This window comes from Sphaerodactylus townsendi, linkage group LG02 (assembly GCF_021028975.2).
Source record: "Sphaerodactylus townsendi isolate TG3544 linkage group LG02, MPM_Stown_v2.3, whole genome shotgun sequence".
Taxonomy (NCBI): domain Eukaryota; kingdom Metazoa; phylum Chordata; class Lepidosauria; order Squamata; family Sphaerodactylidae; genus Sphaerodactylus; species Sphaerodactylus townsendi.
The window spans coordinates 177,216,831-177,244,717 of record NC_059426.1 but is presented as its reverse complement, the minus strand read 5'-3'; the positions used below and the strand labels follow the sequence as shown (position 1 = coordinate 177,244,717).

At 48.4% G+C, this 27,887-nt stretch overlaps 1 protein-coding gene across 1 annotated transcript; it reads left to right on the top strand.

Moving 5' to 3' along the window:
• Positions 1–392: 392 nt before the first annotated feature.
• Positions 393–27,495, top strand: GNPNAT1 (glucosamine-phosphate N-acetyltransferase 1). The gene is made up of 6 exons (XM_048486096.1): positions 393–514; positions 14,916–15,114; positions 18,448–18,510; positions 20,980–21,107; positions 21,393–21,454; positions 26,186–27,495. Exons 2-6 carry the CDS (start codon positions 14,943–14,945, stop codon positions 26,331–26,333), a joined length of 573 nt encoding a protein of 190 aa, XP_048342053.1. The 5' UTR covers positions 393–514; positions 14,916–14,942; the 3' UTR covers positions 26,334–27,495.
• The last annotated feature ends 392 nt before the right edge of the window (positions 27,496–27,887 follow it).

The following is a 27,887-nucleotide window of genomic DNA, read 5'->3' as shown; positions in this document are numbered from 1 at the left end:
CTTTGTCCAGCCGAGTCAACCTGGTTTGCAAGGCGCTACACAAATGATACACTCAAAAGTAATAACTGCACTGCAGACGGTTGAATTTTGGATTGTAAATTCCTCGGGGCAGGGACCGGCCTTTTGCCTTGGACAGAACCACGTGCAACAGTAATCAGAAACGGAGCAGGATGTAACAAAAACCGGAAAAAAGTTATATTTTGCAGAGGGACGAGTACGCATGCGCATCCCCGGGACAACCCTCCCACAGCGTCTAAGCCGCTACAAGTGCGCGCAGGCGCGTTAGCGACCTAGGTTGCCCGTTCCACGGCCGTACTAGGGGGCGTGCCAGTCGGAGTGGGCGGGGTCGAGCCGTCCGTATTCCGCGGCGTGGTGAATGGCTGCGAAGCGCCGCCCCCTCGGACTGGCCACGTCGGTCCAGTTCGGCGCATGCGCGGTCAACGCCGCCTGAAGACCGGCGTCGCGAGTCTGAGGCGTTGGTGCGCCCGCGCGCGGGTGTGCGGGGCCGTTAAGGGTGAGTGACGTGATGCGCGCGCGCGCTGGGAGAGGGCTGAGGGAGGCGGAATGGGGGGGGGTCGTTGCCCTCGTGCACGCGCTTCCTATCCTACCCCCCCTTCCCTCCATGGCAGGGCAGCTGTTGATGCCACCCCTGCAAGAAGGGTGCCTCTGGCCATGTGCAGAGCGCCTCAGCCCTTGAGTCGCGGTTCCTGCCTTCCTCCCAAGCCCCCTCTCTTGTGCCTCATCGCTGGCGATGATACGGATCGCCCCTTTTAGCTGTTCCTTTTGGGGGGGCTTCAAGCCCTTCATTCACGCACGTGGTTCTCTGGACATACAACAGCCCTGCCAGGTAGGCTGGGTATCGCTCTCGTGTGATGCTGAGAGCTGGTGCTCTCCAAGGTTAGAAAGGGACCCTTTCTGGCTTGTGGCTGCCCAGAGAAATCTTGGAAAGGGAGGCAGGTGGAGCGCAAGAGGAGCCCTGCAGGACCAGATCGGTGACGGTCCGTCCAGTCCAGCATCTTGTCTCCTCTGGAGGTCCAGCAAGAGGTAAAAGAGGCTGAGGCCTTCCCCTCATGTTGCCTCTTGGTGCTGGCACTCTGAGGTTGACTGCTTCTGGATGTGGAGGCTTCCTTTAGTCATGAATGGATCCCCCCCCCCATAAATATGTGTAATTCCCCTCTTAAGGCTCCCTACATCCCAGCATCCTGCGGCAGCAAACTCCACACTTCAGACACTGAAGAAACTTTTTGTCTAGGGGGCGTTGTGGGTTTTCTGGGCTGTATGGCCGTGTTCCAGTAGCATTTTCTCCTGACATTTCGCCTGGCCAGCCACAGATGCAAGCGAAACATTGGGAGAAAATGCTACAGGAACACAGCCATACAACCCAGAAAACCCACAACGCCCTGGTGATTCTGGCCGTGGAAGCAAGTACATCAACCTTTTGTCTGTCCCGAATCTACTGCCGGACAGCATCCTCAGATGCCTTCAAAGTCTAGTATTTGGGGAGAGGGAGAAAAAGTCCCGTCATCTCCCTCCCACCCCATGCACAAATGCACAAACCTTTATCATGCCCCACCCCCCCCGGTCACCTATTTTATTAATGGAAAAGTGTCCGTCTCTTCAGCCTAGTCCTCTCAGGCAACAGCCCTGCCAGGTAGGCTGGGTATCGCTATTCCTCTTAAAGACCGTTAAGAGACCAACAATGTTAAAGACCAACACCATTAAGAGACTAACAATGTTAAAGATCATTAAGAGACTTACAATGTTAAAGACCAACACCATTAAGAGACTAACAATGTTAAAGGCCGTTAAGAGACTAACAATATTAAAGACCAACACCATTAAGAGACTAACAATGTTAAAGACCATTAAGAGACTTACCATGTTAAATACCGTTAAGAGACTTACAATGTTAAAGACCAACACCATTAAGTGACTAACAATGTTAAAGACCATTAAGAGACTTACAATGTTAAAGACCGTTAAGAGACTTACAATGTTAAAGACCAACACCACTAAGAGACTAACAATGTTTAACAATGTTTATTTCCATCTGAACGTTCATGAGTCCCAGCCCACTTCATCAGACAGGTAAAGAATGTCAGAAAGAATGTACTGGGGAATTTTTACAGGGGCAGGTTATATATATATATGTGGGGGGGAGGTGGGGAGGGGGGGAAGCACCAGCTTCATCTTGCCGTATTTTGCTTCTCATCTAAAAATACATCTAAAAATGTGTCAAGGTCTCCTGTGGATGTCATACAGGTGTGTTCTTTAGAGCGCAAGGTGCAACTGTGATAACAGGAGGTTTGTGGCACCTTAAAGTGAGGTTCTCCGACGTGGTGCCCCCCAGTACATCCTTTGTTGCTCACCAAGCTTTTCAGAAAGTGGCTGGGGCCACTGTGAAGCAGGCCTTGTTGGTGACTTACCCTGTTCAAAAGTAAGGGTTTTCTACTGGAAAACTGCCAAGCAGGTCGACTCCCCTTTGGCAGTGGGTGGTTCCATTTCCCATGTAGGCTTTCCTTAGGAGACGTGAGGTGAGTCATTCATTCAGCTCCACCTCCTGCGGCAGCCATTTTTGGCTTTGCTCCTCCTCCTGCGGCAGCCATTTTGAAATGACATTCACCACCCCCTTTCCAAAACCCCAAATGTGACTGCAGGCTCAAAAAAAGAGTGGGAACCCTGCCGTAAAGATAGGCAGCCGGATCGGGCCGGGGGTGAATTGGCTTGTGGGCTTTGCCCACCCGACTGAGGCGAGTGCCACGTACTTTGGTAAGGAGGGCAAATGGCCGGCACAGCTTGGTGGCGCCTGACCCAGAAAAGGCTGTTGCCCAAAGAACAATACTAGAACCAGGGGGCATCTATTGAAAATGCTGGCGGGAAGAATTAGGACTCATAAAAGGAAACACTTCTTCACGCAACGTGTGATAGGTGTTTGAAATATGCTGCCACAGGAGGTGGTGATGGCCACTAACCTGGATAGCTTTAAAAGGGGCTTGGACAGATTTATGGAGGAGAAGTCGATCTATGGCTACCAATCTTGATCCTCTTTGATCTGAGGTTGCAAATGCCTTAGCAGACCAGGTGCTTGGGAGCAGCAGCAGCAGCAGAAGGCCATTGCTTTCACCTCCTGCATTTGAGCTCCCAAAGACACCTGGTGGGCCACTGCGAGTAGCAGAGAGCTGGACTAGATGGACTCTGGTCTGATCCAGCTGGCTTGTTCTTATGTTCTTAACTGTGCCTGCCTGAAGTTGGACACTGGTGTGGCTGGGGGCAAACTAGGGACCTTCCCTGGGTGGGGTCCACTTTAGTTCCATTGGGCTTTCAGCCCAGGAATGCCCCCGGCATCGTCCTTGAACTTTGTTTTGGGCTGTGGCGGGTTTCAGGCAGCCGGGGTTTTCCTGATCTTCGCTGCCTCCCTGCACCACACGGCAGCAACACCATCCCCGGCTACGGTGACCTCTGGATTGGGCCATAACAAATATACTTGGATAGCCACTTTTATAACTTTCATAACACCCACCACAGAGGTTCACAAGGTATGGGGAGATGTCCATTGCCCCAGAAAGACCAGCAATAGGTAAGTGAATTGCTTCCAGATTTGGTGCTGCTGCGTGGTGCGAAGTTATACTGCCGTGACAGAGAATCCACGTTCATCTATCATATCAATAGTGAACTGGAGTTTTGTGACACCTTGAAGATACCTCCTGATTACGGATTGAAACTTTAGTTTCTTAAGGTGCCACGAAGGTGTGCTGTGTTTTCCTCAGTTTCTAGGTAAGCTAGAAATCCTAGAGCCAGAGGGGAACATCCTCCTTTTTTAAAAACGTGAGCTACTTCCTCCTTGCCTTAGCATATGACCAAGTTTGGTTGTGTCCTAGAAACAGAGCATGGACTAGGAAGAGGTCCAGAAATGAAGCTATTAGGTAAAAAACATCTCATGAAACCATTTTTTAAACTAGAGCAGATCTTTTTGTGACCTTTCTTGGCCATTCTAGGGCAGTGATGGCGAAGCTATGGCACGGGTGCCAGAGGTGGCACTCAGAGCCCTCTCTGTGGGCACACGCACACAGAGTTCATCATGTGGGGGGCGGAAAATCCCCCCCACACACACACACATACACACACACCTAGGCTGGCCTGGGTCACTGAACACGATGTGTGCGCACCGCGGTGAGCAGGGAGTACTCGGCTGGCGGGCCTGGTGTCTGCTCTGGGTGGCTGTTGCCCAAGGGGTAGGGGCGCAGAGGAGGCAGAGATGCTAGAGAGGCACAGAGTGGTGTGCGCGGGACTTGCTGGAGGCTAGAACAGGCTGGCCCCTGCTCGAACGTGTGGGGTGGAGGAAGAGGGAACCAACCAATTTTTTCTAAACTAAAATCTCAGCATTCAGGTTAAATTGCCGGGTTGGCACTTTGCAATAAATAAGTGGGGTTTGGGTTGCAATTTGGGCACTCGGTCTCAAAAAGGTTTGCCATCACTGTTCTAGGAGTACATCAGCCATCCTGCAGCACCCAACCGGTTACAGGGAACTATTGGTCCCTTGTGTATTGGTAAAGTGTTGGACTAAGATCAGTCACTTTCAGTCAAAACTACCTCACAGGGTTGTTTTGAGGGTAATACCAAAGGAGGGAAGACAAATGTGCGCTACCTTGCACTCCTTTGGAGAGACAGCAGGATAAAGATGCATAAAATAAATAAACTACCTTGGGCTGGCCCTATGTAGCAAAATTGGAATTTGATTGTACCTTTCAGGAGTTGTCTTTTATTTACTTGCAAGCATGCATGGGTGTGTATAAGAGACACAAGGAAAACTTAAATATCTATTAGCCCCAGTCCCAAGAATGTTATATAACACCTCAGTCTCACAAACGAATGGGATAATAGTGGTGACTCACGTTGGCAACATAAAATGAAAAGAAACAGAAATCAGGAATGAACAGAAATGGTGGCAGAGAATTGGATTATGAAAGTTGGTGTGTTAGGGGGGGTCTGAATGAAGTGGTCAACGCAGAACTGGACCAAAAAACAACGCAGAGCTGGACCAAAAAACTAACAATGTGGTTTTTTAAAAAGGCAGATGGCCTGTGTTTTTTTCTGAAAGGGTTAACTTATTTGATGTACAGAGAATGAGAAATCCGGTTTCTAAAAATTATACTTTCTATTCAGATAGCCACAAGTCCTTTGCTAGAATTGACATGATCTGGATATACAGGTGCCTTAATGTTGAAAACATAAAAAAATCGATATCGAACCCAAGGGTCGCTGTATCATTATTAGTTAATGACAGGAGAACAACAACGCTAATGTGGGAAACGAATGAATTGGTTTTTGAAAGAACTAGTGGAAAAATGCAAAAAAGAAATTACTTTGGTTTCCTGACATCAGCCTCAATAACGAGGTTAAAAATGATATTGTGTGGGATACCAGTGAGGCATACATGAGAAGTGCACTCAGTGGTGGGATCCAAAAATTTTAGTAACAGGTTCCCATGGTGGTGGGATTCAAACTGTGGCATAGTGCCAGTGGGGCTGGGTGGGGCACGACAGGGGCATGGCTGGGCATTCCGGGGGTGGGGCATTTCTGGGCGGGGCTGTGGCAAGGACGCAGCCACTGCGCCGGTCCTTGGGTGGGAAACGAATGCACGCCGGCGCAGGCTGCCACGCACGCCGGCGCACCTCCTGCTAGACTGCTTCAAGTTCTGTGCGCTACTGCCGAGAGGAGGGGCGTAACTAAGGCGAAAATCATGTGGCAAAATCACCAATTAGTAACCCCCTCTCGGCACACACAAATAATTAGTAACCTACTCTTGGGAACCTGTGAGAACCTGCTGGATCCCACCTCTGGGTGCACTTATTTAGATAGATGCTATGTTAAAAACCAAACTGCCGTACATCTAGATCTCTTCTGACTGGTATTTCTTATTCAACCTTTTTGAAACTCCCCCCCCCCCCAGCTGATTGTGCAATCTCAGCTTCTAGCATGTGTGTATAAAGGGCTGTCAAGTCACAGCTGACTTGGCAACCCAGGAGGGTTTTCCAGGCAAGAGACGTTCCACGGTGATTTACCCATGACCCTGGTCTTCCTCAGTGGCTCCCATCCAAGTGCTAACCAGGGCCAATAATCTAACAAACAAAACTCTCTCCAGTGGCCAATGTTGGGGTCATGCTATTAATTATATTGTGATGTAAAGTGGAACACTGTAATTCAAATATGCGAACTCACAAACAAACAGCATTGCAGCATTGCGAGGAAAGCAATTTGGGGACTCTTGGGAAGGCTACTTGAGGATACTTGCGACCACAAATGAACGCTGCCTTCTGCAAGAGCACCGGACAGACTTTGTATCACGCAAGTAAAAAGTGGTGGCGTTACACAGCGCAAGGCGTTTTGAGTGGTCTGTCGCAATATGTTGTTGGAACAGGAGCGTTCACCCCTGCTGAGAGAAAAGGCGACTCTTGAATGACCGTGTTGCTAATAGTGCTTAATGTGCTTAGTTGATCATTGTAACAGGTGATACTCCACGTACGATATACTGTAGCATACATTAGTGGGGGTTGGCCTGTTTTTTTGTGAGTGCATAATTGTACTACATTGTTGCATTTTACATCACAATATAATTAATAGCATCACCGCAACATTGGCCATTGGAGAGTGTTTTGTTTTTCTTTGTTAGATTACTGGACTTGCACCTCTCCATTTTTTTTTCAGGTATCACTAACCAGGGCCCACCCTCCTTATCTTCTCTAGGGTCTGATGAGATCAGGTTAGGCTGGACCATCCAGGTCAGCGACAGCTCCTTTGTAAAACCAGACATATCTCACTCTGCCATCTGATGTCCCTGAAATGGCTCTCAGGTGATTCTTTTAAAATCCAAAATTAAGCAGCACAGTAACTACTGAGAAATTATGAAACAGCCAAATAAAACTACAATGGAATAAGGCAGCATTTTAGCAAGTGCGGAAGCAGCAATTATTATTATTATTATTATTATACAAAACAGTTATACACAGCAAACAAGATCAATATGCTGGATTTTGTATTACATCACACGTCGGACGCTTCCCAAGCATCTAGGACTGTGTGATGTATCGACGAATAATGCGTGCAGAGCCGAGTAGGGTGGCCTTTTGCAGCTGACATATGGTGATTTTGTCAGCGCCAATTGTTTTTAAGTGCCGTTCAAGATCTTTAGGCACTGCACCCAGTGTGCCGATCACCACTGGGACCACCTTTACTGGTTTGTGCCAGAGTCTTTGTAGTTCAATCCTTAAATCCTTGTATCGTGTAAGTTTTTCCAGTTGCTTCTCATCAATCCTTCTGTCACCAGGAATTGCAACATCATCATCATCATCATCATCATCATCATCATCATCATCATCATCATCATCATCATCATCATCATCATCATTATTATTATTATTATTATTATTATTTGATGATGATGATGATAATCAGCAAGCCAAGATACTGTGGAACTTTCGTATACAGAGAGACAACGAAAAGACCTGGCTGTGGTTAACAACTGGAACTCTGAAAAAGAAAACTGAATCCCTGATTTTAGCCGCCCAAGAGCAAGCCATCAGAACAAATTCGATCAAGGCCAAAATTGAAAAATCCTCAGATGATGCAAAATGCAGATTGTGCAAAGAAGCTGATGAAACTGTAGATCATGTCCTCAGCTGCTGCAAAAAGATTGCCCAGACTGAGTACAAACAGAGACACAACTCAGTGGCCAAGATGATCCACTGGAATTTATTCAAGAATTACAACATAAGAACAGCTAAGAACTGGTGGGAACATTGTCCAGAGAAAGTAATGGAAAATGAGAAGGTCAAGATCCTGTGGGACTTTCAGATCCAAACAGACAAAGTGTTGAAACACAATACACCAAACATCACCATGATCGAGGACAAGAAAGTGACCATCATCGACATAGCAGTCCCCGGTGACAGCAGGGTCATTGAAAAAGAACACGAAAAGGTCACTAGATACTGCGATTTGAAAATCGAGCTTCAGCGTCTATGGCACAAACCAGCTGAGGTTGTCCCAGTGGTAATTGGCACGCTGGGCGCCATCCCGAAAACACTAGGGCAGCACTTGAAACATCTTCGAATTGACAAAATTAACATCTGTCAAATTCAGAAGGCAGCTCCGCCGATCCGCATCTATCACTACGCCGATACATTACAACTTCCTAGGCCTCTGGGTGAGGCTCGAATTGTAATGAAGGCCAACAACCAGTTAAAAGATCTGGCAGCTGTGAAATCTACAACAACAACAACAACAACAATACATTACAACTTCCTAGGTCTCCAGGTGAGGCTCGAATTGTAATGAAGGCCAACAACAACACATTATAACTTCCTAGGTCTCCAGGTGAGGCTTGAATTGTAATGAAAGGCCAACAACCAGCTAAAGATCTGGCAGCTGTGAAATATACATTAATAATAATAGTAATAGTAATAGTAATAATAATAATAATAATAATAATAATAATAATAATAATAATAATAATAATAATAATAATAATAATAATAATAATACATTACAACTTCCTAGGTCTCCAGGTGAGGCTTGAATTGTAATGAAAGGCCAACAACCAGCTAAAGATCTGGCAGCTGTGAAATCTACTTCTACAACAACAACAACAACAACAATAATAATACATTACAACTTCCTAGGCCTCTGGGTGAGGCTTGAATTGTAATGAAGGCCAACAACCAGCTAAAGATCTGGCAGCTGTGAAACCTACAACAACAACAACAACAATAATAATATCAAATGTGTTGTGGGGGCAAGGGGAATTCCCCTGGGCAGTTAAAAGGATGTGGCAGTGGGCATTCCCCAGTTGGGTGCGCTGCCACTGAAAAGGCCTTGCCTCTAGTTGTTACATGCTTAATGTCTGAAGGCAGGGATCCTGGACAAGGATCTGAAGCCTTTCCTCGTCGAGTGGGAGGCAGGCTGATTTCTGAGCTCCTGGAGCAAGTCAGTCGTAGAAATCACGATTGCTCCAGCTTTGGAGACTGGCACGAGGAAGAAGTAGCGTCCTCGGGCAAAGTGGGAAAGAGCCAAGAAACAGCCGGCCGCTTCCTGGTTGGCTTTCTCCTCCACCTTTTCCAGCAAACATTTCCTTTTATTTGCTTAATCGTTGTTAATTGACTGGAGCGTGGTGAGTATCTGTGTGTGCAGGAGGAAGTGAGACGCTGGCGTTGAAAAGGCGATGGACTGCAAACAAGCAGTATGACGTCAAACGTGTGCTCTCTGGCGGGGGTCCAAATGGTATGACTTTAGCCAAATTTTTAACTATACTTGCTATGAAATGTTGCTTTCCCCATATTCTGGGTCATGTGCAGAGAGCTGTGGGGCAGAAGGGCTATTTGCCCTAGACCAGGGCTTCTGCAAAAGGCGAACTGTGCGGCTTCCTCCTGTGGGGTGGGAACTTGCCCCATGGAGGAGGAGGAGGAGGAGAGTTGGATTTATATCCCCCCTTTCTCTCCTGTAAGGAGACTCAAAGGGGGTTACAATCTCCTTTCCCTTCCCCCCTCACAATAGACACCCTGTGAGATGGGTGGGGCTGAGAGAGCTCTGAAGAACTGTGACTAGCCCAAGGTCACCCAGCTGGCATGTGTTGGAGTACACAAACTAGTGTAGTTCCCCAGATAAGCCTCCACACCTCAAGTGACAGAGCAGGGAATCAAACCCAGTTCTCCAGATCAGAGCGCACCTGCTCTTAACCACTACACCACACTGGCTCTCGTGGAGAGTGTGCTTATTCATTCAGTTTATTTGTGCCTGCCTTTCTCCCCAGGGCAACGCCCAAGTGGCTGATGTTGTTCTCCGCTCTTCCATGTTACCCCCACAACAACCTTGTGAGGTAGGCGAGGCTGAAAGGATGCGATGGCCTCAGACCACTCAGCGAGCTTCCGCAACCAGATGGGGATTCGAACCTAGGCTACCCAGCTATTCGTCCAATGCTCTTAACCACTGCACCATGCTGGCTCTCAGTTGGGAAGCGTGGTTCCATTAAGCTGTGTTGGGAGTGTTGTGCCAGAGCAGGCCACGTAACGTCTGCCACCTGAGTGAGCACCTGAATGGGTATTTGGAGCCTGGTGAAAATTGGGCCAAAGAACAAAGAAGTGAGAATGCCCAAGAGCCCGCCCGTGCCCATTTTTAGGATCCCTCCCCCCACTTTCAGCATCGGCCCCCTCCCATGCCATTTCATGTACTTCTTTTGGAAGGCTTTCTGGTGTCAAATGGGCAGTGGCGTAGGAGGTTAAGAGCTCGTGTATCTAATCTGGAGGAACCGGGTTTGATTCCCAGCTCTGCCGCCTGAGCTGTGGAGGCTTATCTGGGAAATTCAGATTAGCCTGTGCACTCCCACACACGCCAGCTGGGTGACCTTGGGCTAGTCACAGCTTCTCGGAGCTCTCTCAGCCCCACCTACCTCACAGGGTGTTTGTTGTGAGGGGGGAAGGGCAAGGGGATTGTAAGCCCCTTTGAGTCTCCTGCAGGAGAGAAAGGGGGGAGATAAATCCAAACTCTTCTTGTTGTTGTTGTTGTTGTCCAGTGTTTGGGGGGTAGGTCCTGTGCAGTGTGACGCAGCGGCCAAGAAAGCCAATGCGATTCTGGACTGTGTCAATAGGAGTGTAGTGCCTAGATCGGGGGATGTCATTGTACCTCTCTATTCTGCATGGGTTAGACCTCACCTGGAATGTTGTGTGCAGTTCTGGGCACCACAGTTCAGGAAGGATATTGACAAGTTGCAACAGGTCCAGAGGAGGGCAACCAAAATGGTGCAAGGTCTGGAATCCATGCCCTACGAGGGGGGGCTTAGGGAGTTGGGGATGTTTAGTCTGATGAAGAGAAGGTTTAGATATTTGAAGGGATGTCATGTTGGTGAGGGAGCAAGCAGGCTTTCTGCTGCTCCAGAGACTAGGTTCAAGGTGCAGGAAAAGAGATGCCACCGAAACATCAGGAAAAACTTCTGGACAGTCAGGGCTGTTCGACAGAGGAATTCCCTGCCTGGGAGTGTGGTGGAGTCTCCTTCTTTGGAGGTTTTTAAAGAGAGGCTGGATGGCCATCTGTCGTGAGTGCTTTGATTGTGTGTGCCTGCATGGCAGGGGGTTGGACTGGATGGCCCCTGGGGTCTCTTCCAACTCTACGATTCTAAGTGTTAATTGCAGTGAAAGTCAAGATTGCTTGGCACATCCTGAACCAATTGCTGCAAAGTTCCGGGCATGCCATTTGAAAGGTAGCTTGATGACTCGGCTTGGTGGAGCGCCTGTTTCCTGAGCTCACTGCCAGACTGTTTGGCGCTGAAGTTTCCGAGAGCAGCGCTCTGAAGAAAGGATGTTAAGTCGAGCCAGCGTGTAACTTACTGCTTGTGCGCCAAGAAGATGCAATTGTTCTGCCCATCGAAGATTCTTCTCTGATGAAACCCCGTAGCAATGGCGGTCTGCACCACATTTGTCTCTCGGCAACACTAATAGCGCCTGCTTTCTAAAAGCGTTAGTGTTTCTTGAATGGGCTGTAAAGATTAGAACGCACGTTACAGAATATAGCACAGGTGTCCTTGCTGCACAAAACGCGCCTGTGAAAGTAAAGCTGCTCTCGAAAGGGCCTTTATCTTAAAAGGCAGATTGAACTTAGAATGTTTGTCTAAGCTTGCACTCAACAAAACCCTGGTCTGTTGAAAAAGCAAACACTAATTTTTATTAACTTTCGTTGCGCCACAGATGTCAAGGTAAGCTGCCGCTTTGCGATCGTTCGGTCGCTGAGTTTGTGACTTTATTATATTAAACTTTTCTTTAAAATTGGGAGCTAAAGAAGAAAGCGGGGGGGGGGGATGAGAAATTCAGGGCACAGTTGAAGGGAAATTGGAAGGCCAGAGGAACAAGGAAAACTCGGTAGCCGAACCATGTGGGCCCTCCTGCCCCACCCCACCCCCATATGTAGTTCAAGCATATTGTGTGTTTTGCTGAGCTTTGACCTGCCTGGTAGAGTGCTTCGGACAAAGGTGGCAGGCCAAGAAAAGGTGAACTGGGTGGCGTTTTTGGTCGGGGGGGGGGGGACGGGAGGCAACAGCAGTGCAAGTCTGGGCCAATTCCACTTTTAAAGGCAAAAAGGGGTGCTGTCATCTGTTTTCCCCAAAGGATCTCATATGAGCAGGGGTCGTGTCCCTGTGGAGTTCAGGTTGTTGAATCTATGACACCTTTTTACTGTTTCTCTGCAAAGGGAAGGGACCGCATTACCGCATATGTCCCTACTCGGCCTCTGCACTCAGCAGAGGCCAATTTGCTGGTGGTTCCTGGCACCTCAATGACGCTACTGGCCTCCACTCGGGCCAGGGCCTTTTCAGCCTTGGCCCCTGCCTGGTGAAACACTCTCCCTCCAGCTGTCCGGGCCCTGCGGGATCTTGGCGAATTCCGCAGGGCCTGTGAGACTGAGTTGTTCCGCCGGGCTTTTGGAGTGTCCAGTCACTGAGTGAAGTGTCCCTTTTATTCCTTCGGTTCGGAGTTCCCATTGTCATCTATGAGACCCACTTTTCTGTTTTGCTTCCCCCCTCTTTGGGAGGGTTTTAATTGGGGTTATTGCGTGACGTCATCTTTGTTAATCTATCGCTGTGTTTTAATTTAATTTTAATGGGGTTTTGTTTGTATGGCTTGTAAGAGGAAGTTATGTTGTACACCGCTCAGAGCCCTCCGGGGGTAGAGCGGTATATAAAACCCATTTTAAAAAAAAGGAGAGAGAGAGAGGAGAGAGAGAGAGAGAGAGAGAGCGCTAACAGGTGGGCTCTGCTTATTGCTACCTTTGCAGCCGACTGTGTGGATCAGCATCCATCAAAACCTCTTTTCATGATCTGACAAGAGAACCACAGAAACAGTTGCAGAATTAATTAATGAAAAGACCGCAATGATGCCCTGAAACAATGCTGGCTAGGGGTGCCAATTCCAGACTGTGTGAACCATTTATTTATTTATTATTTTGATTTAAAACTGTTCTTCCACCTCTCCTGGAGAAAATAGCTGCTCGGGAGGGTGGACTGCAGGGTATTGTAGCCAACCAAGGTCCTTCCCCCTCCTTAAATCCCACCCTCAAACCTCCAGTTATTTCCAAACCCAAGTTGGCAACTCCAAAACCTGACTGATTACGCTCAGAGAACTGATCTAATTCTGATCGTAGGCATACCGGTATTTTAGGGCGATTCCGCACATGAGTAAAATAGGCTTGACCCAGTTCCCTGAGAAGGGTACTGACCTAGGTCGAAGCCATTGTTGTTCCCCCCTGCAACCAGCTTGATCCCAGCTTGGAGGGCGGAATCATCCTGTGCCTCTTCTCCGTTCCGATTGGCTACTGTTCTACGGCCATGTTCCATCTATCCCCACACACGTTATAAAAAAAACTGCCACAGGAATGGAGGGACGAAGGTGGCGTTTTTTGATTGGCCAGCTGTACGCATGTTCGAAACACTCAGCTGTGATTGGCTGAATGGGGGACTAATCGAGCTGAGTTCGAGCATGGTTCCCTGAAAAAGCAGTAGTTCCCAGCTGGCGTCGGAAATCTGACCGTTAAACAGGGCGAAGCTGGTACAAAACCACGTCGATCCCAGTGGTTGTGCGGAGCACTTAGGTCGAACGCAGCTCAAACTTAGGTCGATAACGCAAGTGCGGAATCGACCTTAGTGAACTTTTAAAATGCACTAGTTCCGTCCTTTTATTAGACAAACCGGGGTCCCCAACTTTTTTGGGCCTATGGGCACCTTAGGAATTTTGAGAGTGGCTGGTGAGAGCCACCTCCAAAATGGAGCACCTCTCTCCTCGAACCTCCTGGGGAGGCGGGAAGGCTGAAGGGAGAATGGAACCACAGGCTGTGGAAAGCCCAGGTCCTTACCAGGTCTCCAGCAGAAAACCCCTTCCTTTGGACGAAGGCAGCCACTAACAAGTCCTGCCTCACAATGGCCCTGCTCACTTTCTGAAAAGCCTGGTGTGCACTTCTTGGAAGTGCCGTTGGATCCTGATGCAAACTTTTGATTCTGAATTGTATTGATTGTTAATGGAGTAAGCCCAACAAATCATTGCGTTTTACGGATTATTTTATTGAGAATCAAACTGTCCTCGTCTTCCCCGAAAGCAGAGAATGGCGTGAACATAAGAACATAAGAACTAGCCTGCTGGATCAGACCAGAGTCCATCTAGTCCAGCTCTCTGCTACTCGCAGTGGCCCACCAGGTGCCTTTGGGAGCTCACGTGCAGGATGGGAAAGCAATGGCCTCCTCCTCCTCCTCCTCCTCCTCCTCCTGCTGCTTCTGCTGCTGCTGCTGCCGCCGCCGCTGCCGCCGCCGCCGCCGCCGCTGCTCATAAGAACATAAGAACCAGCCTGCTGGATCAGACCAGAGTCCATCTAGTCCAGCACTCTGCTACTCGCAGTGGCCCACCAGGTGCCTTTGGGAGCTCACAGGCAGGATGTGAAAGCAATGGCCTTCTGCGGCTGCTGCTGCTGCTCCCGAGCACCTGGTCTGCTAAGGCATTTGCAATCTGAGATCAAGGAGGATTCAGATTGGTAGCCATAGATCGACTTCTCCTCCTGGGCGTGCTGGGATCGAAAGACAGAAAACGCTTTTAAAAAGCAAGGACGAATCAGCCTTTGAAAGTATTGTCAAAGGCTTTCACGGCCAGAATCACTGGAGTGTCGTGGGGTTTCCAGGCTGTGTGGCTGTGTTCCAGCAGCATTTTCTCCTGACATTTCGCCTGCATCTGTGGCTGGTATCTTCAGGATGCCAGCCACAGATGCTGGCAAAACGTCAGGAGAAAATGCTACTGGAACACGGCCATACAGCCCGGAAACCCCACAACACTCCAGCCCTTGAAAGCCTTTCCAGGCAGCATCTGTTTGAGCAAAGGCGTGTCTTTGCATTTCAGAAGGCCTACTGCCGCAGTCCCGCGGCCATGATGCCTGGGGCAACGATCACAGCCAACAGCGTGCCCCTGTATGACCCCCGCCTGCTTCAGGAGCTGGACTGGAGCCAGAGCAACGTTACCTTCTCTCCCGCCATTTCTCCCGCAGACCCCGGTGAGGGTTTGGTGCTGCGACCTCTATGCATTGGGGACAACAACAGAGGTAAATGAAATTTACGATTGAGGTAAATGAAAATGGTAAGAGATTTGTAGTGTCCTGCATGAGGAATTTAGAGGAGCAGCAGTGGCGTAGGAGGTTAAGAGCTCGTGTATCTAATCTGGAGGAACCGGGTTTGATTCCCAGCTCTGCCGCTTGAGCTGTGGAGGCTTATCTGGGGAATTCAGATTAGCCTGGGCACTCCCACACACGCCAGCTGGGTGACCTTGGGCTAGTCACACCTTCTCGGAGCTCTCTCAGCCCCACCCACCTCACAGGGTGTTTGTTGTGAGGGGGGAAGGGCAAGGAGATTGTAAGCCCCTTTGAGTCTCCTGCAGGAGAGAAAGGGGGGGATATAAATCCAAACTCCTCCTCCTCCTCCTTCTTCTTCTTCTGTCGGCATGCTGGTAAATTCAGCCTGAGCTAGAGAAGAGTTCAAGATGTTTTATTGAATGAGCCATGATGAAGAAGAGTTTGTTTTTATACCCTACATTTTCTCTACCTTTTAAAAATTCTCCAAGCAGTTTACCATCAACCCCCCACCCCACCCCCCGCCCCAACAGACACCTGGTGAAATAGTTTGGGCTTAGTCAGTTCGGAGAGAACAGTGACTAACCCAAGGTCACCAGCAAGCTTCATGTGGTGGAGCGGGAAAACAAAGCCGGTTGACCAGATTAGAGGCCAGTTCTCTTAACCAGTACATCACACCGGGATGGGGAGAGCAATTTCACAGAACTCTTCTCCGGCCTAAAAGTGGCCTGTGAAAACCGCTTGATACCATCAGCCCACTAAATTATGCTACCCTGTTTCCCCGAATATAAGACACCCCCTGAAAATAAGACGTTGTAGAGGTTTTGCTGAAGTGCGAAATATAAGGCATCCCCCGAAAGTTAGATGTAGCAAAGTTTTTGTTTGGAAGCATGCCCGACAAACAGAACACAGAAAAATAAGACATAGCGCATCTTTGGGAGCAAAAATTAATATAAGACACTGTCTTATTTTCGGGGAAACACGGTAGGATTGTAAGTGAAAGAATGGGGGCTTTGGACTAAGTGCCTGGCTTGAGAAACAGAGTTTACCGTGACTCCATCTCAGCATCTTAGGTGGGAAAAGTCCCTTCCTGACACCTGCCCTCCTTTCAGGTGAAGATGTCAGGGCACAGAACTTGTGCAGGGAGACCGTGACTTCTGCCACTGAGCTGGTTCTCCTCCTCCAGCGTGGTGTAGTGGTTAAGAGCAGGTGCACTCTCATCCGGAGAACCGGCTTTGATTCCTCGCTCTGCTGCTTGAGCTGTGGGTGACCTTGGGCTCAGTTCTTCGGAGCTCTCTCAGCCCCACCCACCTCACAGGGTGTTTATTGTGGAGGGGGGCGGGGAGGAAGAGAAAGGAGATTGTCAGCTCCTTTGAGTTTCCTTACAGGGGGAGAAAGGGGGGATATAAATCCAAACTCCTCTTCTCTTCCTCAAGACTCTGTCCATTCTAAACAATCAACCCCGTGAGCTGCTTCCACCAGCCTGCTTGGAACCATCCCGGGTCCTCGGTTTGGCTTTACCAAATCCTCCCTTGACTTTACAGCCACTGGGAGCAGCAGTGGTGTAGGAGGTTAAGAGCTCGTGTATCTAATCTGGAGGAACCGGGTTTGATTCCCAGCTCTGCCGCCTGAGCTGTGGAGGCTTATCTGGGGAATTCAGATTAGCCTCTGCACTCCCACACACGCCAGCTGGGTGACCTTGGGCTAGTCACAGCTTCTCGGAGCTCTCTCAGCCCCACCTGCCTCACAGGGTGTTTGTTGTGAGGGGGGAAGGGCAAGGAGATTGTAAGCCCCTTTGAGTCTCCTGCAGGAGAGAAAGGGGGGATAGAAATCCAAACACCTCCTCTTCCTCCTCCTCCTCCTCCTCCTCCTTCTTCTTCTTCAAGAGAACGTATCGTTGACTTTGCCTTTGAAGCTTTTCCCATTAAAACCTCAGGGCTGGATCGTGCCAGGTGTTTTGCTGGGAGATGGATACATCTGCCAGATGTTTGGGGCAGTTAAACTAGTATTGTGATACATGCTCACACAAAAATCCAGCCAGGACTGTAATGAGGGGAGAGACAGTGAGCAGGTGACAGTGGGAAAGTTGGTAGACTCCATCCTTCAGTCTTGGAATGGAGAGCCCTGATCGGAACGCTGCTTGCATTCCTGCATGCAACATGGCTTCGTGCCCTCAGCTCGTGTGCCAACTCAATAGCTGCAGGGGCTGTTGGATCCCTGGCATGCAAACTAAGCGGGTTCTGCCTCTTTGCCAGCGGGTTGCAGATAGTTCAAGGGAGTCACTGAGCCTGTTCCAAGTTATTGTGGGGAAGCTGCTGCACCTTGTGCGTCCCGTGTTTACATCTGTTGTGTGAGGAAGGAGTTGCCAGAAGAGCAGAGCGGGTCCTTGTGGCCCAGGGGAGGGCGAGTTTCTTTCAATGCGCATTGGGATTTTGTTGTCCTTGGAAGACCCCGTGGGAACGACGCTGCCTCTTTGGGAGCAGCAGTGGCGTAGGAGGTTAAGAGCTCGTGTATCTAATCTGGAGGAACCGGGTTTGATTCCCAGCTCTGCCGGCTTATCTGGGGAATTCAGATTAGCCTGTACACTCCCACACACGCCAGCTGGGTGACCTTGGGCTAGTCACAGCTTCTCGGAGCTCTCTCAGCCCCACCTACCTCACAGGGTGTTTGTTGTGAGGGGGGAAGGGCAAGGAGATTGTCAGCCCCTTTGAGTCTCCTGCAGGAGAGAAAGGGGGGATATAAATCCAAACTCCTCCTCCTCCTCCTCCTCGAACATAAGAACAAGCCAGCTGGATCAGACCAGAGTCCATCTAGTCCAGCTCTCTGCTACTCACAGTGGCCCACCAGGTGCCTTTGGGAGCTCACATGCAGGAGGTGAAAGCAATGGCCTTCTGCGGCTGTTGCTCCCGAGCACCTGGTCTGCTAAGGCATTTGCAATCTCAGATCAAAGAGGATCATGATTGGTAGCCATAAATCGACTTCTCCTCCATAAATCTGTCCAAGCCCCTTTTAAAGCTATCCAGGTTAGTGGCCATCACCACCTCCTGTGGCAGCAGATTCCAAACACCAATCACACGTTGCGTGAAGAAGTGTTTCCTTTTATTGGTCCTAATTCTTCCCCCCAGCATTTTCAATGGATGCCCCCCCCCTCCTCCTCCTCCTCTCAGGTCCTCCTCACAAGCCCCTCGACACACGTCCTGCTGCTCTGGCCGTATGTCGTAGCCTGTCCCAGCAATGCTTGTCCGGTGGGTTTTGACGCTGATCACTATTTGGGTGACACATCTCTAAAAACCGTCTTTTCTGTTGCAGGCTTTTTGAAAGTTCTGGGTCAGCTGACGGACACTGGAGCTGTGAGCCCGGAGCAATTCACCAGTGAGTACTTTTGTCTTTTGCTGCTTGGGAAGAAGTGCAGAGTTGCTAATTCCACGGGATCTGCAGCCCAAGACTGTTGCAGCTCAAGCCACAGAAGAGTCTCTGGTTGCCTTCCAGTTTTCCTGGTCTAGATCCCACTTGGTCACCTAGAAGTGACACCTGTCACCTGATCAGACCTTGCTGAAATACTTAGGGAGAACTCTGAGAGGTCACCACCAGGGAAGTGGTAAAAGGTCTGGAATCCACGCCCTACGCAGAGAGGCATCGGGAGCTGGGGATGTTTACTTTGGTGAAAAGAAGGTTAAGAGGTGACACAATAGCCATGTTTAGATATCTGAAGGGCCAAAACGATCCAGCAAATTATCGACTCATTAGCCTGCTCTCTATTATAGGGAAGCTATATGCTAAGCTTCTCCTGACTAGATTAGAGTTATGGGTCAAAGCAAAACAGTATTATCGGCCCTGAACAAGTGGGCTTTTCCAAGGGGAAATCAACACTAGACCAGGCCCAGGTCCTGGCCCACTTAGCTAATACATACTCCAAGAACAGCTCTTCCAAACTAAGTGTGGCCTTTTTGGACCTCAAGGGAGCATTCGACTCTGTGAACAGAGAAAAACTCTGGAGAAAACTTGCAGCGCTTAACATCGATCCAAGACTTCTCTTCCTGATTAAACAACTGCACACCCAAAACTCATGCCAGGTGAAAGACCATAGGGGATTTCTATCAAACCCAGTCCAGGTAAAAAAGGGAGTCAAACAAGGATATTTGAAGGGATGTCATGTTGCTGAGGGAACAAGCTTGTTTTCTGTGGCTCCAGGGACTAGGACCAGGAGTCATGGGTTCAGGTGGAAAAAAAGAGATTCCACCTAAACATCAGGAAAAACTTCCTGACTGTCAGGGCTGTTCGACAGTGGAATTCACCACCTCAGAGTGTGGTGGAGTCTCCTTCTTTGGAGGTTTTTCAAGAGAGGCTGGATGGCCATCTGACAGGAGTGCTTGGATTGTGTGTTCCTGCATTGCAGGGAGTTGGACTGGATGGCCCTTAGGGGTCTCTTCCAACTCTGTGATTTTATAAGTCTTCTCTTCTCCCTTGTCTTTGGCCAATCCACCAGCTTGTCTGCCTTGTTGAAGCATCTGGGACTTTTCAGTTTAGACAAGAGACGGCTGGTTGTGTGTGCGTGGCGAATGATAGAAGTTTATAAAACGATGTACGGGGTAGAGAAAGTTGACAGAACTTTTTCTCCTTCTCTCAAAACACTAGGTCACAAGAGCATCCACTGCTAGGGGAATGTCCTAGTGCCAGGGGATACAGTGATGGCCGCAAAGATGACTTCCTAAACGTATCAGATTCCGAGGATTAGTGTTCTGGTGAAAACTAGCTATGGTGAATGAAGGGAACATCCGCATTCAGAGACAGTCAATCTCTGAATCTCAGGGCTGAGAGGCAACACCGGGAGAAGGACTCAGTCTCTGGGCCCTTTTGTTGGACCTGTGGAGGCCACTGTGTGAGACAGGATGCTGGATTGGATGGACCACTGTCTGATCCAGGAGGACTCTTTGATTTGAGATTGCAAATGCCTTAGCAGACCCGGTGCTTGGGAGCAGCAGCAGCAGCAGCAGAAGGCCATTGCTTTCACCTCCTGCATGTGAGCTCCTAAAGGCACCTGGTGGGCCTCTGCGAGTTGCAGAGTGCTGGACTAGATGGACTCTGGTCTGATCCAGCAGACTCCTTCTTATGTTCTTAAGGCCATTGCTTTCACCTCCTGCAGGTGAGCTCCCAAAGGCACCTGGTGGGCCACTGCAAGTAGCAGAGTGCTGGACTAGAAGGACTCTGGTCTGATCCAGCAGACTCCTTCTTATGTTCTTAAGGCCATTGCTTTCACATCCTGCCTGTGAGCTCCCAAAGGCACCTGGTGGGCCACTGCGAGTAGAGTGCTGGACTAGATGGACTCTGGTCTGATCCAGCAGGCTAGTTCTTACGTTCTTATGACTCTTCCAATATTCTAATGAGGCGTCTATGTCCTGTTGCTGGGCCACCAGTCTGACCCAGTAGGGCTCTTCCTACATACTCATGAAGGCCTTGGCCTCTATGGCCTATTGCTGGTCCTCCAGAAGAACTGGTGGGCCATTGTGTGAGACAGGAGCCTGGACTTTTTGGACCACTGGTCTGAACCAGCAGGGCTCTTCTGATGTTCTTCTCAGGGGAAGGCCTTGGCCTCTTTGGCCTGTTTTTCCCTGTCCACAGGAGCTGGCTGGTCACTTTGTGAGACAGGATGCTGGGCTAGATGGACCCTGATCCAGCTGGGCTCTTCTGATGTTTTTCAGCGAGCTGCATGCTCCAGTTGCTTCACAAGGGCTCCACCCATGTTGCTTAGATTCAGTGGGGTATGCTCTGAGTAACCAAAGGGTGCTGGGAAGAAGCCCGCTGCCTGCCTTACCAAGGCTGTCCCTCCTCCTGTTTCCACAGAGACCTTTGAGCACATGAAGAGTTCTGGAGACTACTATGTGACGGTGGTAGAAGATACAAATCTGGGACAGATTGTGGCTACTGCAACATTAGTGATAGAACAGAAGTTCACTCATTCATGTGCAAAGGTATGTTTGTTGTGGGGAAACGGTTGTTATCACAAAGAAGCCGGGTATAGATGAAGTAAATAAAGGCATACAGAAACGTGTAACTGGTAAATGCATCCGATCATTTAAACATTTAATCATTTAAATCCTTATCACAAGTGTTTTTCTTTGCATCGGTGGATTCTGTCTGTTTTTGCTCTGGAAAAAAAGCCCCATTAAGTTCATTGGGACTTCCCTGTGCCCTCGCCCCCTTAGATTTACTCTTGCTGAACACAGCTGACGAGAATTTGTTGCCCATTTCCACAGAGGGGACGCATTGAAGATGTTGTTGTAAGCGGGGAGTGTCGAGGGAAGCAGCTCGGGAAACTGTAAGTATCTATTGATAGCTGTCACTGTGACTCCCTGGGAGGTCAAGGTCTCGGGGTCAAATCAAAAATGGGTTTCTTGGTCCAGAAAACGGCATCACGACTAATTTCTCTGACCTGGTTGGCCCAGGCTGGCCTGAACTGGTCCGATCTCGAAAGCTAAACTGGGTCAGCCCTGGTTAGCATGTGGAATGGAAAGCACCCGGGAATACCATGGTCGTCGTGCAGGGGCCAGCAGTGGCAAACCACCTCTGTTAGTCTCTTGCCTTGAAAACCCTGTTGGGTCATTGTAAGGGGCTTTCCCCAATACAGAAGGGAGCCAAGGTCAATTCGGTTCCCTTCAGTGGAGGGCGATTCCAGGCTGTCCCCTACTGTTAACCGGAGTTGGCCCCCTGGAACCGAGCTAAGTGGGCGGGATCATCTTGGTGCCTGTTTCGCTCCTCGATCGTGATTGGCGCTTGTGTTACGGCGGGAAACGGGAGCGTTCTTTTTTTTTTTTTACAGTTTTTGCAGTTTACAGTTACATGCGCTTTCTGCCTGCCACAACTCTCCCGCTCTGCGCATGCCACAAAAGCGGCTTGTGATTGGTTGAACGGATGAGGTGTCGTTTCGATGCTTCCCCAATTTGAAGCTTCGAAGCGGTATCGACCTTGTTCCGGCAGAAAAGTGTAGTTCATAACTGCGACAAGGATGTCGCCGTTCTGAGAGGGGGGACTGAGACAAAACAATGTTGAGCTCGGTGGCAGTGGGGATTCACTGAGGCGAACCTAGGTAGAAACCAGTTCAGCTCTGTCAGTGGGGAAAGCCCCTAAGTCAGCTGTGACTTGAAAGCACTTGATGTACACGCACCCACATCCCTGGTCTGGCTAGTGAGATCTTGGAAGTTCAGCAGGGTCAGTCCTGGTTAGTAGAATCATAGAATTGGAAGAGCCCACAAGGGCCATGAAGAAGAAGAGTTTGGATTTATACCCCCCCCCCTTTTCTCTCCTGTAAGGAAACACAAGGCGGCTTACAAGCTCCTTTCCCTTCCTCTCCCCACAACCGACACCCTGTGAGGCAGGTGGGGCTGAGAGAGTGCTGAGAGAACTGTGATTAGCCCGAGGGCACTCAGCAGGAATGTAGGAGTGCAGAAACTCATCTGGTTCACCAGATAAACCTCTGCCATGTAGGTGCAGGAGTGGAGAATCAAACCCGGTTCTCCAGATTAGAATCCACCTGCTCTTAACCACTGCACCATGCTGGCTCCAATCCAGAGGTGGGATCCAGCAGGTTCTCACAGGATCCCGAGAATAGGTGACTAATTATTTGCGTGTGCCGAGAGGGGGTTACTAATTGGTGATTTTGCCACGTGATTTTGGCCTCCGTTACGCCCCTCCTCTCAGCAGTAGCGCGCAGAACTTGAAGCAGTCTAGCAGGAGGTGCACCGGCGTGTGTGGCAGCCTGCGCCTGCATGCATTCGTTTCCCGCCCAAGGACCGGCGCAGCGGCTGCATCCTTGCCACAGCCCCGCCCAGGAATGCCCGGCCACGCCCCGTCATGCCATGCCCAGCCCCATTGGCGCTACGCCACAGTTTGAATCCCGCCACCATGGGAACCTGTCACTAAAAGTTTTGGATCCCGTCACTGCTCCAATCCCCTGGATCACACAATCAAAGCACTTCTGACATATGTGCTTGGATGGGAGACCAGGGTTGCTGTGCAGAGGCAGGCAATGACCAACCACCATTGTTGGTCTCTTGCCTTGAAATACTCATGGGGTCAGTAGAAGTCACCTGCAACTGAACAACCCTTTCCACCACCATAGGTCTGTTCTGTATGCCCACCTGCAGAGGCGCAAGAGCGGTAGCACACAGAGATAGAGCTCTTTCAGGCAGTGCCCCCCACCCTCCATGGGGCCTACCCAGGGGTGGGATCCAAAAATTATAGTAACAGGTTCCCATGGTGTTGGGATTCAAACAGTGGCGTAGCCCCAATGGGGCTGGGCGGGGCACGACAGGGGCGTGGCCGGTCATTCCGGGGGCAGGGTATTAATAATTTCTCTGTTACTGTAAAAAAACTCTTACTGTACAAAAAAGTTCCTAATTTCCAGCTGGTATCTTTCTGTCCATAATTTAAACTCATAGCAAGTCCTATCGTCTACTGCCAACAGAAACAACTGCTTCTCCTCTAATTGACTGCCTGTCAAATACTTAATACTGTCAAATACTTAATTTTGTTTCTAGAAATCAGAAGAAGGAGACTTTCCTTAAACAAGGAACTTTACCGTAGTTCTAAAACATGTTTTTAAAACAGCCCAATAGGGAGAAATATCCCGTTTTCTACCTTCGCTAACCAGCCACAGAGGAAACAACAGGACTTGATGATTTTTGGAATTTCTAAGGGAAAAGCAGACCCAATTAGTCACCCCCTCTTGGCATACACAATATAATTAGTAACCCACTCTCGGGAACTGGTGAGAACCTGCTGGATCCCACCTCTGGGCCTACCTCATTTTTCAGCACCAAGCCACAACATTTCGCTACCCAGGCTTTTAACGGAAAGGATATTCATCTTTATTTGAATAGGTGCGGTGGGCTGGTTTATAATTCCCATTTTACCTTCTCTGCTAATTTTTTTTTTTTGCTGGTGAATATTGTTTTTTTAAGCCTGTTTTCTTTGCAGTTCTCTTGTGTGTGTTCTTGCTGGTTCTAAACACTGACAATTTTGTGCTTGGTTTTATGGCGCAAGTGCGGGGTACTTGTTTACTTTGTGAGTCTATTTGAAGCCGGTGTTTGTAGATTAATAAAATGTCTAAGTAAATAAAACCTCACGCTCCTCTTTACATTCTTGAGAAGTACAAGTGATAAAGAGAAACATAGTTTTCCCCCAATTTTTAAAATTTGTACTTCAAAATCGAAGTCTAAAACATACACAAAGACAGAAATTCACAAAGTACCTATTTCATGTACACTTCCAGTTACTTCTACACCAAATTGGAGGATTGGAACACCTTCCCTATGAGGAGAGGCTGCAGCATTTGGGATTCTTTAGTTTGGAGAGGAGACGTCTGAGGGGGGATATGATTGAACTCTATTAAATTATGCATGGGGTAGAAAATGTTGACAGAGAGACATTTTTCTCTCTTTCTCACAATACTAGAACCAGGGGGCATCCATTGAAAATTCTGGGGGGGGAGAATTAGGACTAATAAAAGGAAACACTTCTTCACGCAACGTGTGATTGGTGTTTGGAATATGCTGCCACAGGAGGTGGGGATGGCCACTAACCTGGATAGCTTTAAAAGGGGCTTGGACAGATTTATGGAGGAGAAGTCAATCTATGGCTACCAATCTTGATCCTCCTTGATCTGAGATTGCAAATGCCTAAGCAGACCTGGTGCTCGGGAGCAGCAGCAGAAGGCCCTTGCTTTCACCTCCTGCATGTGAGCTCCCAAAGGCACCTGGTGGGCCACTGCGAGTAGCAGAGTGCTGGACTAGATGGACTCTGGTCTGATCCAGCAGGCTAGTTCTTATGTTCTTAAATATTAACCTTTGAACCTTACACTACCAGCACTTGGCTGTTAAGCATCACAACAAAATTAAATCTTTAGCATCCTTATTAACATAAAGTCTCACTTTTTTCTCTTGGATCTTAATTTAACAATCCTTTGCCTTCAAAACCACTAGTGATCAATTTATTCTTTTTTCTGTTTTATCTAGCCATTCTGTCAAGGGTTTCCAATTGTCCAGCACACTCTTTTTGAACTGTTACCATCCGGCAGACGATACAGGTCTATCAAAACTAGGACAAAGAGGCTTAGAGACAGCTTCTACTCTAGAGCTGTGGCTATGCTGAACTCCGTGGCTTCGTGTTGATGTGTTTGGGGCTGTGTAGGGATGGGTGGAGGAAGGGGAAAGTGAGGATGGGGTATGAGTCTGAAATTGTGTGCATCGAGGAATGCTGCTGTAAATTTCGTTGTGCGTGCACAATGACAATAAAATGCTTATGCTTATGAACTTTAAATAAGTTCTTTGCTTCAAGTAGCAAAGTTAACTGGGCCATCTCAGCCAACTCAGCCAAAATAAAAAAAATATTTCTGGCTGGAAAGCATTAAAAAGAAATTAAAACTGGGCGTTCCTCTGTTTTCCTTCTAAACGTCCCGTCTGCATCAAGCTTTCCAGCCGGTTTCCAGGCTGGCTTTTGTGAATTTCCCATCTGCTTCGACGGCTGGACCGGCTTCCTGTGACTGATGTAGTGCCACAGTGCTGACTAGTAGTGAGATTGGGGCTTTGCGCCTTCCTCTGTAAAAGGCTCCTGCCCTCTCATAAAAGCCGTTCTGGCAAAACCCGTCTTTTTCAAAGCGCTAACTCTTTTTCCGAGGTAGATATAACAATCTAGAAATGTGCAAAAGGGTGTGTTCATGTGGTGCAAATCAATTAGAAACATTAACTCACCAATTATTCCGTTGTCCTAAATCGGCAAGTATTAGAGTCAAATAATCCAGGTTGCTTTCTATGATACCTAGCGAGCTGGATGAATTAAGCAGACTATCGTTCTTATTAAATAATTCTGATGCTACATTCTGTAAAATGGCTGCGAACTTTCTGCTGGAAATATCCCATAAGCAACAGTATGTATGAATCAACTTCATTTGTTATATGTTGCAAGTTTGTATTTTGATGCGATTTAGATGTGATTTTATACTGTTTATGCCAAATAAAGGCTAAATGATTATCTTTTCCCCTCTTGTCTTTAGACTGACGTCCACCCTGACACTGCTAAGCAAGCGACTGAATTGTTACAAAATCACGCTGGAGTGCCTGCCGAAAAACGTGGCTTTTTATAAAAAATTCGGATATTCGGTATCTGAAGAAAACTACATGTACCAGAGGTTCTACAACTGAGAAGCTGCCGGCCCGTGATCTCTTGCGACAGACCGACTTCTGGTGGAGGGAGCTTTGCCGCCGTCTCTATTCTTCGTGGAAAGCAAATATTTACTGTAAATGGGAGGATCGCCTCCAAAAAGGGGGCAACTAATATTGAAATGCTGCAGACGGATTCTTTTAGGTTTCTTTGCAGACAGAAACCTACTTTTCCTACTGTTCGCACTCTGCGACTCTCGTTAGCAGGGAGTGGACGAATATTACGGAGGGAGATGGTTTTCTAAACCAAAGGGTCTATATTTTTACCTGATGCATTTTCTTGCCTTGTATTTTTCTAGAAGTTTGGGCTGCTTCTTCTGGGTAGCCAAACGGTTCTGACGGGTTTGGGAATGATAAATGCAAGATCATCACGCTTGATGGTCATACTGTTGTCATGAATGTACCTCGTGGGGGCAGTTTCCCGGCTGGGGTAGCTTGTGCGGTTGGTTCTGTTTAGGTCAAAATTAGTAGGGTTCAGACATCTGTTTTAACACCTTGGACACCCCTGCAGGTAATGCCCACAAGCAAACCTGGATATGCAAGATACTTTTCAGTTATTTTAGGAACAGGATGTGTGAGACCCCTTGTCCCTGCTTAAAGAGGATTTCCAGTATAATCTCTCTCTCTTACAGACACATCCCTTACCTGCTTGAACAAGGTGGTATTTATGTTTGCAGGTGAAAGATTCTGCCATATTCAGTGCATACTAGATGTCCAAAATCCTGCTCTCAGGAGGTGAATGGAGTCGGGCACTTCTGGTTTACATGTCAGGTTTTTAGCACTTTTTGTCGTTTGTTGACAATAAATGTATGACAGACCCAACTGCTGCAGCATGTTCAGGGCACTGCAAATAAATGAAGGCTATTATTGAAAAGCGTAGAAAATCATAACAAGGCTTCAGTGCACCACAGAGGGCTATTCTCAGCTGGGAGAGCTGTTCCGTGTCATTGTGGTACTTAACTTTCTCAGCAAAGTTTGTTCTATTTATTCAGTCTTAACGTCTTGTACAACTGAAGAATGGGGACTTGACGGATCCCGGTTTGAATCTAATCATTGTGACCCCTTTGCTTGAAAAGTGCTGTGGTTTGAATGTGCTGCTGCCCACCCAGGGCGCTGTGATTAAATCTCTGCTGTTTGTTAAAAACGCGTGCTGTCAACTTTGGAGATGGTTGCAACAAAAAGAATGTGTGTGCCTGTGTGCGTTTACACTGGTGAACCGCTTCAGGAGAGTTTACACTATCACGTAATTTAGCAACGGGATTTGATGGGCACGTGTCACACGTAAGAAGAAGAGTTTGGATTTATATCCCAGAGCCCTCAGGGAAAGGGGCGGTATATAAATATAATAAAAATAAATAAATAAATATCCCCCCTTTCTCTCCTGTAAGGGCGCTGTGCCATCTTCAGTGGCGGATCCCCCCCTTGGATGGGACTGCAAATGAGGCATGGAAACCCAGGTAAACAGTTTATTTATGAGCTCTAGTAACAACAACAACTCAGGCTACATATAGGATGATGAGATCCATAAAGGCCAGT